The sequence below is a fragment of the Numida meleagris genome, chromosome 1, assembly GCF_002078875.1.
Source record: "Numida meleagris isolate 19003 breed g44 Domestic line chromosome 1, NumMel1.0, whole genome shotgun sequence".
NCBI classification, from domain to species: Eukaryota; Metazoa; Chordata; class Aves; order Galliformes; family Numididae; genus Numida; species Numida meleagris.
In genome coordinates, this window is record NC_034409.1 from 121999098 (window position 1) to 122020142 (window position 21045).

Sequence of the window (21045 nt, forward strand, 5' to 3'; positions counted from 1 at the left end):
AGTTTGGCCCTAGAAGTCATTAGCTTGTTTTCCATGTGGATATGAAAGTGTAATTTGTTTCTCTCTTCTATATGAATAACATTTTTCTGATATTTCTGTTGTATTTGACTATGCAGCACTAAACCACTCCAGAAGCTGCAGTTCTGTAATCATATTTTAAAAACAGTATGTTTTAGATGCTGTTTCAACTTTTCTTCTTTTTACATCTAAGTGGAATCTTCATTAGAATATCAGAACATCAATATGTAGGTCCTTGGAGCATACTCTAAGACTCCAAGGAAAGGTAAGCCATTTATCAAAAGGTTACTGTGAAGCAGTAATCTGAATTTATAAAATGAAAAATAATATAAAAATAATCATATAATATATAAAACCAGAACACAATGGTAGTAGAGAACCGAATGAAAACAAGCAGTACTTTTAGTTTTATGTAAGCAGGCTACTGACGGTTCATATTGCCAAGAGGTAATAGAAGAATTTTTGTAATAAACTCAGTATTATGAACTGGGAATGTCAGAAGGTGTGAAAAAACTGGGTATATTAATCAATCAAAGTATGACTTTGAGTTATGAACTTGTCATGTGGATATGAAAAAGGAAATTCTAATCATAGACTGTATCAGGCAATGAATTACCACCTTTATATTGCTGAAGTCTCATTTGAAATTCTGTATGAACTTTATTCAGCCTTTTTTCAGAGGGGTGAATTCTCACTGGAGCAGGTGCAAAAAAAGGGGTATTAACATAATTAGCAAATGAGAATCTACATCAGGAGGCAGAAACTGAGTGTTATAATTAAGCGGCCACTGGGAGTAAATATGCTTGCTGTCCTTAAATAAATGCAGAATACAAACATTGAAGTGGGTTTGATTGAACAAAAGTTGCAAAAGCAAAAATAAATTTTAATTTTAAAGTAAAAGGGTATGAACGGGCTGTGAAAAAGGCAGAATTTGTCTGCTGAGTAATATTCAATAGGAGTTGTGGGAAAACTATGAGGAAATGGCTTGTATTCTCTCATAGCTAATTGCAAAGATGAGAGTTAATTCATGGAGATCCACTTCAGTTCTTTGTGGTCTTTTCCCTACTGTGAAAGACCACTTAAGCCACTGGTCTACATACCCAGAAAAACATGTTGAGGCAGATTATTTACTGTCCTAACCATAAAAAAGAAGTGCAGGTACTGTGTGCGCATTTTTGATTTTATGCCATATTGCAAAACCAGTAAAGCAAAGGTATGTATCCATTAACCTTTAGCTTTAGTGGGGTCTATGTGTATTATTACGCATTAAAGCCTATGTGAGACCTTTTATATTGCTTTAGAACTAAAAAAAAAAAAAAAAAGTACAAGTTAAAGCAGGCCCATGTCTTAATCTCTTGTATTTGTTGAGACCTAACAAAATGTGTTTTTGTTGACTTTTATTATAAAAGATGCTGCTGAAGGAAATAATGATAGCCAACTTTTTCACATGGTTCTTTCAAGAATGGACCTGCGTATGATACCAGCTAAAATCTTTAGTCCTTAATACCTTAGTGAAAACCTGGATGATATGTACGGTGTCAGAACAGTAATTTCTCTAGTACTAATCCAACTGAACCAATCAGGACATGCTGTACACAAACTGCAAGCACACAATGTGAGTTCAGATCTCATGGGTCATGTCAGGGTGGGCAGTTATCACCCAGCGATTACGACTGCTGTGCAGAACTTATCCTGGAGGTTAGTTAGCCTCCATTTCCAAATACTATACCTGTAGCTCCGCACCTCCCACTCCAAAAACTACCTCCAGCTTCATAGCCTCCAGTCTTGTGTCTACGGATGGGTACTGATCAGTACCTTTTGAATTTATGCTACCTTCTCTCCATTAGCTATCAGGGGCATCCAGCAATAGACTTAATTGCTAAGTCTTCATAACTAACTTTCCATTCTGCCACATGGGCTGTGTGACCATGCGTGCTGCACCCAGCAGCATGGAGTGGGATACACTTGGTCTTCCAATGCACTCTTTAGGACTGAAGGGCTGAGACAATCTCAAGCCTTTGCAAAACAAACCCCATATCCTTCCTGACTCCAGTGCTGTGGCCATCTCACTTCATGTACGTATAGCTTATGCAACAGTTTGTTCAGTGTTCTTTGTCTTCACACATTTCCTATTTTGTTCTCCTACAGATGGGCAAAAGAGGAAGAAATCACTAAGAAAGAAACTGGACTCATTAGGGAAGGAGAAAAACAAAGACAAAGGTAAAACTACACGAGTACATATTCACTGATCGGGTCTTTGCTTTACAAATAAGTTTTCTTTAGTCTTAAATGTATGCTTTCTGAAACAGAGAAATGTTACCAAGCTGATGTATCGCCTACGTATTCATTTCCAAGTTGAAAAATATGTCATATCCTTTTGTATTTGACATTTGAATAACCCTGATCTCCTGAACTGAAAGCTTATTTCCCAGGATAAAATGAAGAGTGAAAGGACTCTGTCTTTTATTCCTCCCCATTTTCAGCAGCCAGTGCAGGGTGAAGTCAGGATAATATGATCCTGTTGTTTACCTCCATATACACTCCCCCTCTCAATTCACAAAGCGTGTGAACCCAGCCCTGCCCAAGCTAGTCAGTTGGTTTGTTTTTCTTTTTTTTAACCTTAGGAAAACAGACATTGTTTAAAATGTATAAATGCTTCAGTGCTACTGATCAGTTGGGTCTTAATAGACTCTGTGTGACATGGATTACAGATATGGTTGGACTTTCTTGTTTGGACACTAAGCAGCTTTATGGGCTGGGTCCTAATCCACTGGACTTGACCTGTAGTTTGCAGCCATTTTAACCAAGTCCAGATGTTGAGAGCTGAAACGGGTTTTTCTGAAAGTGAAATTTTCTGCATGTTGTGCATCTAATTTTGTGTTCAGTCCCAGAGAAGTAGTTCTGAAAAAGTAGAACTAAAATTCAGTATTAATACCTCAATTTCAAAAACAAATGAATTTATAACAATATAGGTGATATGGTTTCCATGATGTTATTACTTTTAACCTAACTTAGTAGAACTTTGAGATTGCATTGAAAAAAAATGAGTGTCCCATTTCAAAATTACTTCAGGTGCTTGTTGGGAAGATAATGTTTTCCTTTTGATTTTTGTTTGTTGAATGGCATCACATATGTGATTACCCTTTTAATTGGTTTAAAATTGGCTATAGAAGATATTTGCATTAATCTGACTAACCCCTTACTGTATTTGTGGTTTTTTTTTTTTTAAATAAAGTTCGGTCTCTCACAAACTTCTGGTGTGCTGAGAGCTTTTATCTTTCTTCATATAAGGGTAACACAACTTCAGTAGTCTCCTTTGACAGTTTCTCCTTCAAAGTTTTTTGATTGTCAGTATACATTTTAATTTTTACCTTCACATTCTTCATTGTAGTAGCAGATTTTAGGGATAATAAATTGAATTGGTAGTACATCAGAGGCGTAATTTTCTTGTTTCATCCAAACCTGGTGGATTTTTGCAGTTGCACTTGCAGTTGCACTCTCTTTTCCTTTGCATCAGTGCCTTAAGAAATGATAGCTACTTTTTGTGATGCATACAAATGATCATCCAGGAGTTGCTCTTTTTTGCTCTGTTACCAAAGATTCTTCAAGCAGCAGTCTTTTCTTCCATTTCTTTAGACTCTTCTGTGATTTTTTTTATAGCATTGTTTTATTTCAGCTGCCCTCAGTTTCTGATAATTACACAACTGTATTTATTGGTTGAGCACTTAAAAATGATATTATTTTATGCGATTATAGTTATTTGTTGTTGTTGTTGCTGTTGCTTTTTGTCTCTACCTTGCATGATAGCATTTATACTGCACTCAAGTAACATTTGGGATATAAACATACGCTTTCTGCTTTTATTCAGATAGATTTTCTGAGTGCACCTGGCCATTTATGGCTCAGTAGTTGCCCACAGCAAAGATCAGCATTTTGTGCTTATTCATCCCTGTGTATATTTTTATCTACTTCTCATTTCTTAGCATTGCTCATATCTTCTACTTAACTTTAGCCAAGCATTTTTTTAAATAGTTATGCTGATTCTAATTAAAATTCCTTTTTTTCTTCTTTCAACTTCAGACCGTTTCAACTCTCCTATCTTCCACTGCCTGGTTCTCATGTATAGGTTAAATTCCAAGATGTCTTTTGCTTTCTAAGATGTATGACTTCTCTCCATGTATAAAATATTACTGGAACATCTGCTGCAGGGAAAATACCCCAGCGCTATTTGAATGAGAGAATCTGTTTCTCTCCTTTGTCCAGGCCTTGTGGATTGACGGAGGTGTTGGGTTGGTCAATAAACAGTACAAAAGCCAGGAAGTCTAAAGGAATCAGATTCCCAAGCAGAGTCAGCTGAGTGAAAAAAAGTCATGCTGTTTGCAATCAGCAAACATTAAGCAAAAAATAGCCAAGGTAGCAGCATAGGGCACCCCACTTTTCAGTATTTCTTTCTAATGTACACTTCTATGCCCTATTGGGTTATTAAATATAATCTGCCCCACAGTTATTTGCTGAGCACACTCTTAATCTGTGACTGCAGAGTGGATAAGCCACCACGAAGGTCCTCACTTGCACCATGTAGGCAGCTAGCCAGGCAAGCTTGGTGCAAGACAGCAGGGAAGCAGTAGCTCCTGCATCTCTTGCCCTGCTACATGTGTCAGGATGCATGTGTGCATGCCAAGAACTGGGCTTCACACAGGGCTTTCGGCAGGGTTGGAGGGCTTAACATAACAGGCACGGTCGTGGAGCTCAGAAATTCAAAGGCACAGCATTGCAGAGCTTTTGGATAATGAGCTGGCTTTTGCAAGAAAAATGCAAGGCCTTGTGTCTTTGTGCTGCTCGTCTTCATGTCTTGGCAAAGCTGTACCTGCTGCCCTAAACAATGGTCCCTGTGTTGCCGAAGTTCACGTCAGAGGTAACCTCTGTCCTTTTGTGTTACAGCAAGTTGAAAGTATTATCCTGATCTGTACTGTGGTGTTTTTTTGACAAGCATTTCTACCGTTTATTTTATAAAGGGAATATCTTCCATTACTGGGCAACCGGTCCAAAACAAACACTCTGAGCTGTGGATGTGGGTGTGTACGCACAAAAGGCCAGCAGCACACACTGTTCACCCTTGAGCATCCCTGCACCTCGAGCCTATAAGGAATGCCTGCCTCTCTTCCCTTTTTTTTCTTGATGACTGATCACACTGTACCATCCTGTACGAGCTGTGGGAACAGGAAGAAGGACTCAAAGTGGAAACAGAGAAGCTGATTTCCAGGATGCTCTTTATAGATGAGTTGCAGCTGTCTTTGTGCAAAGAGCCTTCCCCTCCCCTCACTTGAGCATCACATTCATAAGCACGGTTACTGCTGAAGAGTACATGAGTAATTCAAAATATTTTGAGTTTCCTGTATTCCAGCCTGAGAGAACTGACATATCAGGACAAAGAGAGGCCAAGGGGCCATTTAGTTAGGATTCACCTGGAGTATGTGTCACCTGAAAAGTATTTTTTGAATAAATAGCTTTCTGAATGTTAATCTTGACAATCACAGAGCTCCACGGTCTGTCACCCAATGTGTGATCCTGTGTGTAATTTCCATCCAAAGATCAATAAGGTGAAGGTGGTGCAAAGAAGGCCACAGTGCTGATTACTGGGGTTGCACCATGGAGGCCTTGCTGTAGGGAGCACGAGGAGTGAGCCCTACATGCAGTTTATTTTGCTTGCAGTCAGCTTTGTGTCTTCAGGTGTGGGCAGTTCCTGAAAAAGAGCAGGTTGGATTTTATACTTAATTTTGCCTGATACTTTAGCACTGACATACACTGAAGTGCCCTGGGGCATGAACTTGTGGAATTACTCTGCCTGTGGAGGTGCAGCATCTCAGGTTGGTGCTGGAGACTGTTTTCCCCCACACTGCTCCAGAAGATGGCTGTGCTTAAAGGTGTGGCACTCATTTGTTATAGGACTGTTCTGAGATTTAATTACTCATATGCTAGAACTTACTCCGGTCTGTGGAGTATTTACCCTCTCAATATCACATTTTATTTAGATAGACCAGTTGATCAACCTATTCCTAAGTGAGAGCCTCAGCAAGCTGTTATGCTTTTGAAGGCTGACAAAGACACTGAAGTAGAATTGAATGCACTTTAAACAAGACTGATATCTTTATTTTGTCCTTTTTGACAGGTACATCTGTCAAAATCTAATTAGAAGAGAAAAAATTCTGGACTAAGTGTTTTCGTTTGCTTTTATATCTCTGAGTGACTCACCAGAACAGGATATAGCAAAACTTGCCGGATGTAAATGAATGAAACAGGAGTGCAGCGCTCCACCCAGATGTTTAAGCGGTGTTTTCAGCTGTTACCATTCAGTATCTTTGCTTTTCTCTATCCTGCCTCCTCCTTGTTTTTTATGGACATCATGATTCTGAATTGTGTTGTCTACATGTGTCTCCAAATACTTGCTTTAGCTGCTGACAAACAGTACTGTGGCTGGAGGAGCAGTAAAATGTCACCACTGCTCAGAATAAGAAATTCTCAGGATGCTCTGCATGCTGGTGGCTGGGTACTGTTCCCTTGCAAATTCACTGCTAATTTTGACGACAGCAGAAGTGGAGCCTTTCATCTGTCTGCTGCTAGCAATGCAGGGGTCAGCGTAAGCACGCCCACTTGAAAAGTACCCACCAACGTTCCTGGGGGAGATGCCTCTCAGAAAAGATTTCTCCTAGAAGATATTATCAGTAAACTGCTCAATTTTAACTTGGTTCTAGCAAACTCTGCAGGTGAACCAAGAGACCGACTTAGAAATAATAATAATTTGTTATATGATTTGTTGAGCAACCTTTTCCTGATGTTTCTCTGTGGAATGTAAATACTTGACACGTTCATCTGTGGGGCCTTTGCAGAATTGCTATGTATGCTGTAGTTTCTGAGGAAAATGGTAACTACTGGGTATGCAGCTTCAGGAGTAGATATTTAATTTTTCTTCAGATTTTTTTTTTTTTTAGTTTTTTTTTCTTTAGTAGAAAATTTAGTAAATTTTCTTCAGTTTGCAATTCTCAAGAACTTTCATGTTTACCTCCTCACCATTCTCAGTAAATTTGGAGGTATTTACTAATGTTTCATTTCTTTTTTCCTTCAGTAATTTGACCCATAATGATGTTGGCATGCCTTGGCATAGACTCAGGAGAGAGTTGAATGTATGAAGTTTCCTCTTCTTTGTTGTAGGTTTATCAGAATTTTTTTTTTTTTTTTACGCCTTTCTTGTGCCTCACTCTGCTTTTTTCAAAAACTTCAAAAATGTGTCTCATGCTCTCTAAGCAAATGAAGGGAGTTCTGTCAAAGAACTGATGCTGAGAATTATAGAATCACCAAAGTTGGAAAAGACCTCCGAGACCATCCAGTTCAACCGTCCATGTATCACCAATATTTCCCACTAAACCATGTCCCTCAGTACAACATCTAAACGTAACACGTTCGTATCCTCAGTCTTCATGTGTCAGTGTATGGTTTTCGTGAACCTTCAGATGGAGGGAGTTCTGCTGCTCCTGTTATGGATCAAAGTTTCCATTTTCCTTATTTTCTTGCTTCTATCACTCTTTACAAAGCCAAAGAAATTTCAGTTAGCAAAACAGTTACCCCGTGCAGCAAGCTGAGGGCATTGATTTAAAGACCCCCCCTCCCATTAAATATCCCTTTGAAAATATATCTTAGCCATCTCTCACTCATTTTCTATTATTTAAACATGATCAGTAGGAGCACCTCTGTTGAGCTAAGTCACAGGATTTCATCATCTCAAAAACAGCATTTAAGCTGTACTTAAGAAAAATAAGCAAACAAAAAACCTCACAACAAAAGGCTAAGGAGACTATCCAGAATTGCTGTGTTGTGTTCTATTCGCTTTAAAAGCTTTGTAAACCCTATTAGAGTCTAGAGTATAGACCTCAGAGGATCTTAATAGATTGTTGTAGTTTGTGGGATAGAAACCACAGTTTTCACAAGCGGAATCTTCAGATAAGACTTTGAATCTATATTTCGGCTAGGTGGCATGAGGCCAGGTAGGCTAACTCTGTGGGTTAGCATCCTGGTTATCATTATTTGGTTAACAAAGAACACGATTTCTCACTTGTAATCACAGAAACTCTTATTTGATCTGTCTGAAAACATTTCTGTGAAATGCTGGGATTTTTTTTTTAATTGAAAATGCTGATTTACCATAACAGAAGGATTTTTTACAAACATACCAGTTTCAATCACAATCTGTCAGCTGCAAGATGGACTTTCTCATAAGAGAAATGATGCACTTCTCCAAATTCTCAAATTGTCTCTGGTGCCAGTAAACTCAAAGCAAACTGGATCAGAAATCAAGTACATACATGCTTCTGTTTAGGCTAAACATGTGAGTCTGCATTTCCAAGGTGATTACCCACTCTGTCAGCTTGTTTCTAGTTTTTACACAGCGCTGTCTCCAAAATTTATTTTTAAACAGCACACTCCTCTAATTGAACAAGTGATTGAAATTTCACTGGGCTTACAGACAGTAAGTAATGTAGTAGCTTTGTGACTTTGGTACTCATGTAATGATACAACTGACCGAAGTTTGAGCCTGTGCTCTAAGGAACATTTCTTCATACAAATGAAACATCTCCAACAGTAGGGATCCCCAGTCTAGAGCAGCAGTTGGTACTTTTACCTGGATTTTTAGTTTTACCAGTTTTACCAGAACCTCAAATCTACGTGTCTTCCATCTGAGAAGGGGCTGCATGACTCTCTATGACTAAAATCCTTCTTTTTCCTAATGAATCTGAAACTTCAAAAGGGCAGGCATTCACCCTCGTGGACATGTCATTACCTGTCTACCAAGGAAATTATCGGAATTGAGTGCTACTGAAAGTAGTGGGGAGAGGGGGTTATAAAATATGCTCTCCTCCACCCCGCCCCTCCCCCCAGAAAATTGTGCTGGGAACTTCAGGCTGTAAGCTGGTCTGTGGTGGGTGCAACCAATTCTCTTGATTTCAACAAATGAACAAAATGTTACTGATTTTGCCAGTTTTGTAATGTAATTACCACTGCCAGCCAGCATCACTTCCATCTGTATTTAGTCTGAAAATCAGCCAGTTGGTTTTCATCCAGTTCCCCATGTCTGCCAGATATTGAGAAACTGGGGAAGTGGTTCATGTCCTCTGAGAAGGAAGCGTACAGCAAAACAGCATAGAGCAGAGGCTTTGTGTCCTTTCATTGCTCTGCAGTGAAACAAGAGCAATTAAACAAGTTAATTAAGCAAGTGAAACAAGAGCAATTGAAAAACTGGCATCCCACACCTGAGGATTTCTGAAGAGGAGCGATACTTACCTCAAAATACCAGCTTTTACATAACAAAGTTGGGGAAGGGAGCCATTTTAATGAAACCCACTTAATGAACAGTGCTGAAAACTCATTCCCTGCTGATCCCTGCCCATTTCTTCCTTGTGTTGTACAATCACAGGCATCATCATGCTGTTGAGTATCACTGGACTGTGTATGGCCATCCCATCCCAATTTGAAGCATGATTGACAAAAGCATATATATATTTATTGTTTGTATTTTCATTCAGCACAGCAGCTTTTGTCAGGACATGTTGTGGAAGGACAGATAAATAGGAGTGGTGGAGGTATAACAAAGTTAGACAGTCCAAAGGGGAGTCATGTTGCAGATGTGTGTTTCAAATGAATTTTCAAAGTAAGCTTGTGGTCTTAAATGTTCATTGGGAATATAATCCATAATACTAAAAAGTTTCAGTACTATTAATCTCATCGTTTTATAATCATACTTGACAGAGCGTAGGAGGAACAAGCTTAACTCTGGGCTCTAGGAACTGGCAACCTCTGCATTGCTTGACACCCATGTGATGATGTACTTTCTTGTCCTAAATTAAGTGCAGATGGTTTTAGATATCATTCTACTCACTGGTCACTTCCAGACTTGTTTGATATGTGAGGATCTGCTTCCTGATTTAGTTTTGTCTGACTACCAAAGTTATTTCATGTCTTAACGTTTCATATTTTCTAAAGAGCAGTAGTGTTTCTTAGCAAATGAGAACAGGCCCTTGTCTCTTTAGTATAATAGGGTAGTAGTACCCTCACTCAGGATTCATATAGTATACTCTTCTTTCCAATTCCTTCAATCTTAATAATAATGTAAACATAAAACTTGAAAATGTCATCAAAGATATAGTGAGACTCAATCCCAGGAGGAACTTTGGCCTTTAATCATTTAGACAACTCTGAGAGGTTGGACATGTAAGGATTTTATGTTTGCTCTTTTTTCTTTTTTTTTTCTTTTTTTTGTTTAAATTGCTTTTAATTTCTAGTACCTTCTATATCCCTGGTACTGGCAGGTCTGAAGCTGGAATCTAGTAGAAGTTCACCAGGATGAGTAGGCTTAATAGCTGTTTTATTCATTCAATTTGAACACAAAACAGTTCTGATTTGCAGCCTGACCCAATAGTTTTGATTCTACTAATCTTCAGTAGGTACAAATTTGAAACTTAATGGTGAGAACTGCAGTGTTAGTTACTGGCTGATTCACTGTGATACATTTTTCTGATCTGTAAAACATTCAGGGATTTTAATTTTAAGACCTGAATATACATAAGGTTTGTACATTACAGTTATATTGATGTATATACTCTAAACTTCAATTGATGTGGGTTGGGTTTATACTACTGTTAAAACTATATCCTTCAAGGCTTAGTCTGAATAGTGAATGCACTTAAAAATGCCCTGTGCAGGTAGGTGCACGCCCTCCTGACCTGTGATGGACCTCATATACATGCCTATAGCCCTTCACTCTGGTGCACTGCAGCATTTGTGAGACACAAACCTAATGAAAGGATCTTAAATGTGAGAGCTGTGGCATGGGAGCCAGGCTCCCCAGTCTCAGGATAGGATTCCAGAGCCTCTTATGGCCATCTGCACCATTTTGATGTAGCCAAGGTGCCTGACTTCCAGTTGCTTTCAGTGGAAGTTAAGATCTTAATTAGATCTGTTCCCAGTTGGTTTGCCAAGGTTTTGTGCAGTATATCGTGCAAGATCCAACTGGAAACAGGAGTCAGATACCAGGAACTACAATTACCTGGCACTCATCCACTATTATTTTATTGTTTGAATGTTGTTATTATTATGCAGTCCTGCACCTCATCAGAATTATAATATATTTAAAGAGACTTCAGATTGTTTTACTTTTTAACAGCTTAATACTGAATTCCTTGTGTACTAAATAAATACCAGATGTTCAGTAAACATTAACGTTTTTGTTGCAGAATTTATTCCCCAGGCTTTTGGAATGCCCTTATCACAAGTGATTGCTAATGACCGGGCCTACAAGCTCAAGCAGGACTCTCAAAGAGAAGAGCAAAGAGATGTTTCAGATTTTGTGGCCTTTCTCTTACCATTTGGAGCAAAAAGGCAGAACAAAGAACTTTCCAGCAGTAACTCATCTCTCAGCTCCACCTCAGAAACACCCAATGAATCCACTTCTCCTAACACGCCAGAGCCAGCACCACGAGCAAGGAGGCGTGTAAGTACCCCTGAAACTACAACCATACATGCTCTGTGGAGGGTATGGCAGAAAAAAAACATTGTGTTTGTGGGTTGTGGAGTATTTCTTCTGTCATATTTAAACACTGATTTTAAGTGGAAGCCAGCCTGGTGAATACCAGAAACACCTCATTGTAGAGGAAATCTTCTTTTTCCATTGCTGATGGGAAAGGATCATATGAACCATGCAAATAATTACAGATCCCAAAGTGTCAGAGAGATAATTTAGAAAACCTTGGCTCACTCTCTTTAACTACCTGCTTATGTTTAATTGTTACAGATTTGTCAAATTCCATGAATTTCCAGCTAACTCTTTCAGCTGGGGAAGACTAAACCTGTGTGATTTAAATTTATATATATGCTTTTGTTAATTTATCTTCACAAACTTGGAAATAAATTAACTGTTAATCTCTCTCCTAATATTAATAAAAATCTCTAGCCTAATTCAAATCATGTCCTTGGTGGTAAATAAGAAGTTAGCAGAATAAATTTGCACCAAGATCTTAAAAATAAATTTCTGCATACAGACTAAGAAAATGTCTTTGGCAGCAGGAGTCAGTACAGTGTTTTGGGTTGAACATTAATCCTGCATGTAAGATAGGTAACTGGTAGACCACTTGCTTGCAGGTTTCTGTTCCTTCTAAGTAAATTTTGTGCTCTGAACTCATAGAGATTACCAGTTCTCCAGTGCTGCAGCTAATAATAGTATTATCAGTCTTCTTTCTTCTTTCTTTTTTAGTGGAGTTGCCCATGGATTCGAGTTTCTAAAATTATTGCTTTTTCATTTCATATTGCAGTGGAGATTAAAATGCACAGTAAAATACTTTCAATAAAACTTCATTTTAAGTAATCAGAGAAGAAATTTAGGGTACAAGAACAGACCCTGGAAAATAAAATGTATTCTAGGATCCTATCTTCTCCCAGGGATGAAACCTGCTTCAGGGAAATGCAATATAGCATTCTATAAGCTGCAGCGTTAAGAGTGGTAGGTCTATAGAAAATTGCAGACAAAGATAAGTTTCAAGAGCCCCATGACCTGCCTTCTTTCTTACTCTAGCTGTCAGATGAAGCTTATACTTGAGGTGTCAACAGCCTGTCTGCAAAGAGGTGAGGGCATGATCTTTGAAGATGTGTGCGTTATTATAAACACGAAGTACACAGCCATTGGCCTCTCCAGACCTCATTAAGAGGCAGTTGTTCTTGCACAAAAGTGCAAAATAGACTTGAATATGCCTGTGAAGAGACACCTGTCAACTTCTTACAGAATTTGGCATAGGTGTTGACAAAAAATAGAAAGTTGATTCATGCAGTTGATGCAGCCAGTTTCTCACATAAATGCTGCAAAGACACTCGGAGTGCAGGCTTGCCCATAAAGCCCACTAGCGTTTTAAATTGTAGAGGTTGTTTGTAAATATGCCGTTCACTTTCATTTAACTGTCATTCACTTTTGCATATTCCCACGAGCCTTTAAGCATTCAGCTGAGGTTGTCAGTAAGGGATATAAAGTGATGCTGTTAGCAGTCCTCTTGATGTCAGTGCTATGGCTCTCTTGTCCAAAAACAAGACTGAAATCACGGAAGCTTCTTTTTATGTATAGGATTTCTGATGAGCAGTTGGAAGTCAAGGCCCTGGTCATTCTTCAAGACACTTTCTATACACTTATTCTACAGAATATTATGAATTATATTATTTAGATATATTATGCAATCAAAATTTGTGTATCAGGAGCTCATTCCTACTGCCTGTTTTAAGTGAAACTGGATCTGTCATGTTTTACTCAATCCCTTTCATACTTGGTAGTATTGCTCATCTTTTCATAAGAGATATTGGTTTCTAAAGCCCTTAAAAAATAAATAATAGTTTTGTCTGACCTTTATTCCACACCTATCCCCCTACTCTTCACTTTCATTTTGCTCTTTCTGTCTACTTCTGATCTCCACTTTTCTTTTTGTTTCTTTAAACCTAGCTTAAGACTTGCCCAGTTTATTCAGATTCTGAACTTGGCATGGTGAAGGATGCTGGTCTTGACTTGGTCTGGCCAAGTAGTGCTGTATTTCAGCCGCTGAACTCACGGTCTTTTTTCCTATAAGCCTGCTCAGTGTTCCAGTTAATCCACAACTTTGATAAAGTGCCCAAGGATAATGGAGAACTGACTGTATTTACATCTATTTTAGGGATCTGAATCCGACTTAAGTGACTCTGTGATAATAATGGTTCCCGAGGTGAGGATGTTTTGCAGATAGGGAAGGACCAGTAAGAGCTAGGGTATAAAGACAGTCACCTGTCGTACGTGAGCTGCCTGGGAACAGCACTGGTGAGCATGGCGCTAGGATTTTCAGTGTCAGGCAACTAATTTTGGTGCCTGAAACCCCAGATCTTTAAAAAGAAAATAGGAAAATATTTCAGCTTGGAATTTTACAAACATGGATCACACACAGAGAATCTTGTTTGGTTTTGGTTTTGTTTGTTTCTTTTTGGCAGGAAATGGTACAGGGAATCAAGCAGATGTATTTCTGAGAAACCTCAGAAATCAAGATTGAAGTTGCATTCCAGAGAGGCTGGTAATTATTTAGAGGTGTGGGTCAAAAAAAAAAATTGTCAAAAAACTTCACTGTGTTTTTCTGCTAAATCTTCAAAATGTTATGAGACGCAAGACTATCCCTGATCCATTACATGCTTTCCTTTAGGTAGTATGAGCTAAAAATTTTTAATTTCATTTGAAGTCTCAGTGGAATTTCTTTGCCTTGCCTCCAAGATGAAAAATTTTATAAAGCTCAGTTTTCTATCTTGAAGGAAGACAATACTTCCAGAGCTTGGTAATTTTGTAGCAAATGAACAGGTCCAATACAACAGACAGAGATCTTGCTGACAGTCTATTAAATACTTTTCAGCAGAAAAGCTTCCTTTGAAGAAATTAGAGTTCTCAGCAAAGCTTAGAATGGAAATTCTTCCTTTTCTTCATGCTAGATACCTGTACAGTACATATTAAGTTATGGTAAAGTGTATTCTTTGCATCAGAAGGTAAGAAAATAATGTGCAATAGACAGTTTTAATGAGAGTTTATTTTTTTTTCTTTTTAATTATTATTATTGTTAGTTACAAGTCTAGATGTCCCCTAAAATATTTTTTTGTATTGTTAAGTTTAATAATAGTTGACCAACTGTGAGGTAAATGATAGTTATGAAGTAACAGTCATGTTGTCGTTTGAAAAAATAGTAATCTTCATTTTCAAGTGTGAACATTGAAAAATGCCATAAATCTCCTGTTACTTGTGCTACTTTGTCCTTTGCTGACTGCTTGAACCTTTGTGCCTTCCTGTAATCCAAATGTAATGTTCAAAGCTTCCACTGGAATTTTAATGATTTTAAGATGCATAAAGTAAAATTACCCGAAAAAAAATCACCTCTGTATTCTCTTATGTGTCTTTCTTCTGTAATAACACAGGTTTATTACAATCTCTGCAATCATGCATATTTGTGTAATTAGTCAACTCTGTGTGGTATAGAGCTGTAAATCTATTTGTATAATTTTCATACAAATTTCATAAATTTCATACAATTGCTTAAAGTGTGGAGGAAGTAGAGAATCAGGTGTAAAAATGTATATATATCCTCATGCAAATATTGTACTGCTGAGTTGCATGCACAAATTCTGACTCATCCTTGTCCTGAAAAATATCCAGGCTTTTATAACACTAAAAACGCACCAAATGAATGTAAAGCATTGTATTTCTTGTGCTACAGTAATGATTGCATTGGTACTGTCCAGATTTTTCCATCTATTACTGTAGTATTATATCTTGATCAATTTATAAAAGTGATAGAGCAAATTGTATTTTGTATAGGTTTTTTTGTTTTTTTTTTTTTTAAATGCAGGAAAGCAGAAATCATTGTTAGATAAGAGATGGTGGTCCTTAGATTTCCACATCCATTCTGAATATTTGTGCATGTATATTTTACAGGGTGCAATGTCTGTGGACTCTATTACTGATCTTGATGACAATCAGTCACGGTTGTTAGAAGCTCTCCAGCTCTCTTTGCCAGCAGAAGCCCAGAGCAAGAAAGAAAAGGCAAGAGATAAGAAATTAAGCCTGAACCCTATTTACAGGCAGGTTCCCCGGCTTGTAGACAGTTGCTGCCAGCACTTGGAAAAACATGGTAAGAATATTTCATTTGGCCATGAGTGGCAGATACATTTTTACTGAAGTGTAAAGAAAAAACTATTTTGAGAAACAAGTGTATAGTTAAAATTGCAGTGACATCTTTAAAAGCTAGACAATTCCACTCCAATTTTCCCTCTTGCTAAAAGATCTTGTCTCACAAGTAATTTCTTAGGAGATGATCTCCTCCCAAAATGAAGATCAATGCTACAAGCTTGCAAACTGGCCCATTCATTATGGAGGAAGAGCACTTTCTTGGAGGTCATTCATCCAGTGCTGGAGTGCTCAGCTCTGCAAGAATGACTTTTTACGCACTACAGGTTTACTCACCATGAGAATGAAAGCCTGAAAGCCAGCTAATAATTCTTAGCAACCAGTGGATCTTTAGATGTAAAGGCTAAATTAATAATTTATGCTACAGTGCAAGACATAGCTAGAAACAACATTGGAAAATAGAGGTTCAGAGGAACAAAAAATATCCCATGCTAAATTATATTAAGCTTCAAGAAGCTTCTTCATGTTCACTACAAGGCTTTCAAACTTCCTAGTGTTTGTCCCTGGCTTGAATCATAGAATCATAGAATTGCTCAGGATGGAAAAGACCTTCAAGATCACCAGTCCAACCACAACCTAACCATACTACCCTAACTCTAACAACCCACCACTAAATCATGTCCCTGAGCACCACATCCAAACGGTTTTTAAACACATTCAGGGATGGTGACTCAGCCACCTCCCTGGGGAGCCTGTTCCAGTGCTTAACAACCCTTGCTGTAAAGAAGTTTTACCCAAAATAAACCTCCCCTGGTGCAACTTGAGGCCATTTCCCCTTGTCCTGTCACCAGTGAGAAGAGACCAACCCCGCTCTCACTGCAATCACCTTTCTGGTATTTGCAGAGAGCAATAAGGTCTCCCCTCAGTCTCCACTTCCCCAGACTAAACAGCCTCAGTTCCTTTAGTCTCTCCTTGTTGGGCATATTCTCCAAGCCCTTCACCAGCCTTGTTGCCCTTCTTTGGACCTGCTCCAGCACCTCCATGTCCTTTCTGTCCTGAGGCACCCAAAACTGAACACAGTACTCGAGGTGAGGCCTCACCAGGCCACGTACAGGAGCAGGATGACTTCCCTAGTCCTGCTCACCACACCATTCCTGATCCAAGCCAGGGTGCCACTGGCCTTCTTGGCCACCTGGGCACACTGCTGGCTCATATTCAGCCGACTGTCCATCAGCACAACTAGGTCCCTTTCTGTCAGGCAGCTTTCCAGCCACTTCTCCCCAAGCCTGTAGGGTTGCCTGGGGTTGTTGTGACCAAAATGCAGGACCCGATGCTTGGCCCTACTGAAACTCATACAGCTTAATCCTATTGACCAGTCTCAGGCTCAGACCTGCTCTCTCTGAAAGGAATTATAAAATTGTGCCAGTATTCTTCTTACAGCTTCACAATCATTCAGACACAAATATCCCACAAGCTTTCTGTTGCAGAAACAATAGCTAATCAAGATATCTGTTCAGCATCTCTCCCAATGTATCTTTGTTTTGTAAAGAACTTTTTATGAGAATTGAAATAACTTGGCCACAGACAGACCTATCACATGGCCAGATGATAAACAAACCATTAACTAGTGGTGAATGTAGCATCAAGTGCTGCATCTGATGCTTAATTTGACCAGAAATAAGTCATTTACAGTCTCTGAATTAAAGGCTTTTGCAGATGAAGGACTGCAATTTAAGCAACAATGCTAAGCTTTTACAGTACCCATGTGGCTTACAAATATATAAAAGAAAACAATGAAAGCAAGTCATTGTTAGCCTTTTACAGAGACTAGATATCATGGCTGACAAATGTGGGGATGATTAAGTTTAAAACAAATGACTTCCATCCTTTAAGTAAGGGTAACTGAGTTTGGAGAACATAAAAGTCTCTGAGACAGCAAAAAGAAACTTCTAGCAGAGTATCCTAGTGATCAAGTGCTTAAGTGGATTCACTTAACACATTTTAATAACAAAGATTGTTTTCTACACAACACTTTTTACTAAAATATTTTTATTAAAATTTCTTTTTAAACAAAGCTTACCATGTTTCTTTGTGCATTTTCTAAGAGCGCAATACAGTGTCATACAATACGATCATCTGAGATAATTTGGGGCGAATATTGATGTTCTTCAATTTTCAACTTAATCCACAATCCACAAATATATTATACAACAGCCATCAGGACTGGTTGACTTTGAGAAAAGCAAAGATTTTAGAAGACAGACTCACTTGTTTTTCCATGGATTTGGGGTAAAAACAGAGGACTTGCTGTTCTGGCAGCAGTCTTGTAGCAACATCATTCGAAACTATGTGATGGACCAAGTTTTATATTCTGAGTATCTGTGACTGTATGCACTGGTCTTTTATGCCAATTTTTCAGCAGCAAGCTGCAAAGGGACTCCTTATGTATGTTATATTATTTTTTCAAAAAAGAAAAGAAGCTTATGTTTTTTAGACATGACAACCGTTGGCCTAGTTCTTCCCTGTTGCCCCTGGGATCAGGTCCCAAAGTTGTAAACGTCTGAAGCTTCCTGCAGACCCTTAGTATAAAACAAATATGTCTTGTTTGTTCAGGAACTGGTAACTAGCTTTCAGTTTTTGCCCAGTGCAAGTATCTCTGTCTCAGCTGATTCCTTGCTAGTGTTCTTAAACTACTAAATTACTCCTGTGTTATTCTGTCAATTCAATCAATTCAGTTTTCTGCTATCCAGAGACAGAAGAATATTTGAAGAGAGTTGTCATGTTGAGACTACAAGCTAAATGATAGAATCTGAGCTGAATTTCTCTGATGAGAATCTGCAACTCCACATGCTGTGGGCTTACACATCTCCAGCAAGCAGTGTGGCCTCATGGCTGTTCTAAGGGGGAAAACAAATGTTTTAGAATGCTATTTATCATTTCTTGTATATCAGTAGAGAAGATTAATGTTTCAGAGTAGCCATTATTAGACCACAAATTTTTAAAAGCTTATAGATAATTTCATCCTTTTTGAAACTCTTGTATGAAATAATGTGTATTCACAGATGTTCAAGCCTCTAGGATTTCCACTCATGTTCTCATTGGTAAAGACTGTGGCACCTCTAAGATGACACTTACTCTCAAATTTTTCAGTTTCTGTTACTTGACAATACATGTCCATTCATCAACCGCATGTTATTGTTGGTTTGATATTCTGCCAGTACCTATGTACACAACTGGAAGAACATAGGAACTGATTTCTCATGGAATAGCAGGCAACACTCATTCCAAAGCCTAAAGTTTGAAGAATACAACAGGCAAACATTCTGCATTGCCTGCAGTACAACAGTATTTGTTTATTGCTTTTCTTCTGCAAAATAGTTCCTACCCCAAGTAGTTCTTTCCATTCACCCTCTGCCCTACTTACATCTCTGTGAAGAAAACTCTCTCCTTCGCACTAGTAGGAACTATACAGCCAGTGGGTCAACCCAAACACTAGCTGCTTCCTAGTGTATTCAAAGACACAGCTCAGTGTCCAAGTATTATTGTGTTGACCATTTCCTTCACTCTCAATCCTGAAAGGGGCACCTTCAGATGCTGAGCAGTGCATCACTATCTACATACCACTGTCCCTCCCAGACTAATAGTGGCACTACCAAGATGGCATCATGTCACAGCGATGCCATTTTTCAGGTTAGGTGATGTGAGTGAGATCCTTGAGAACTACACTGACTGACTGCTTATTCCAAGACAGCTGGGTTTTGTCTCAGAGAGGTAAGTACAACCCTATAGAGAAATACACTGGTTTTTTTGTGTGTGGGGGGTTTTTTTTTGTGTGTTTTATTTTTTAACTCTTTAAAACACACACATAGCCCAGATTACTTTGATTCAGTGTGATTTTAAACAGAAAATTGTACAATAAAGCAATTGTCTGATGTGCTATACTTGCAGGTCTCCAGACAGTGGGAATATTCAGAGTTGGAAGTTCAAAAAAGAGAGTAAGACAGGTGAGTGGATATGGATTTGCTTTTTACTCATCAGGTATGACACAAATAACCCTACTGCCTTCTGTAAGGTAATTTCCTTGTCCTTCACCTGGAGAAATTCTGGCTTTCTATGTCAGTGACTTTAGTGTGTTTTTGTTAGCTCATAACAGGCCATTTTCAGCCATCTTTCACATTTGGTGAAATCTTTGTAAGGATCTCACTGGATTAATAGTCATTGTATATTTTGCTCTGCAGAAGTAGCAAAGGGTTGGAGATCCAAATAGCCTACCGTGATGAAATTTTCCAAAGATTACACTGTAAGGAAAAAGAAATCTTGGCTGCTTTTTCATCTCAGAAAAAGCAGAAGCACCCAAAGTAAACCTAAACTGTAAATCTTTTTTGGAAAAGTTACACTATGAGGAAATATGGAAGTACAGAGCAATGTCTTTGACCCTGTGGGAAGCTGGAGCGAGAGAGACGCTCAAATTGCTGCTCACAAACATCACCTTTTACCCTTGTTCAACTTCAAGGTCAGAGCAGACCCATCCAGTTCCTAATCTCAGCCAAATGTTGAAAAAGCAGAGGTTGTGTACAGTTAGATTCCAGAGACAAGGTCAGAATTGAGTCTTTCCTCAGCTATTGCATTGTTGTTCCAAGAAGCTGGGAATACTTCTTGAGTTAGAGCAGTAGAGAATAGTCCTTAATGGTTGTATGATGCTTAGGGAGATAATAAAAAGTTACAGTAGAATACTCCTGCTAGAAATTTTAAGACCAAAATGTCAAAATAGAGCAGAAGAAAAGAAAACTTGGCAGCACTGATCTCAGGAATAATAGTACTGTTTTGCAAAAATACACAACATAATGGTTGGCTCTTTGGAAAGTTATCATGAATAGCTAATCTGACTTGATTCTGAATGGTGGGACACTGTAACCTACTGATTTGTAGTTTACTCTCTACCAGTTAGTATTGCTCTGTGGCTAATGTACCATAAAGCTGAAAACACTCATGGTCTGCAGAGACAGTTATTAGATCAACACTGAACTAGTAAAAGTATTGAAAAGCAAGTTGCCTGTCATTTGCATTATGAGCATCAATGTCAAAACATTTATTATTATTCAAAGATGACTATACTTGCATCATACCTCTGGGATAAAGCAGCTTGTATCATTTGCTTGTATCCTAAGCCTTATTTCAAACATCACTTTCACCAGTTTTTTCTTTTACTCTGTTTTAAAAGCTGAAGAAACTGAGAGATTTGGGTATTTATGTATTCTGTTACACTGACTAATTCATTGAATTAGGTGAACTAATTTATTTTATTAAACAACATG

The 21045-nt window shown here is 38.4% G+C and overlaps 1 protein-coding gene across 4 annotated transcripts in view; it reads left to right on the plus strand.

The window, feature by feature from the left end:
• Positions 1-21045, plus strand: part of ARHGAP6 (Rho GTPase activating protein 6) — a 304111-nt gene that overhangs the window by 260263 nt on the left and 22803 nt on the right. For all 4 annotated transcript variants that reach the window (XM_021410633.1, XM_021410656.1, XM_021410641.1 and 1 more), the window contains exons 3-6: positions 2167-2238; positions 11301-11557; positions 15539-15734; positions 19679-19734. In XM_021410633.1, coding sequence (XP_021266308.1) covers positions 2167-2238; positions 11301-11557; positions 15539-15734; positions 19679-19734 — 581 coding nt within the window. The remainder of the gene's footprint in view (positions 1-2166; positions 2239-11300; positions 11558-15538; positions 15735-19678; positions 19735-21045) is intronic.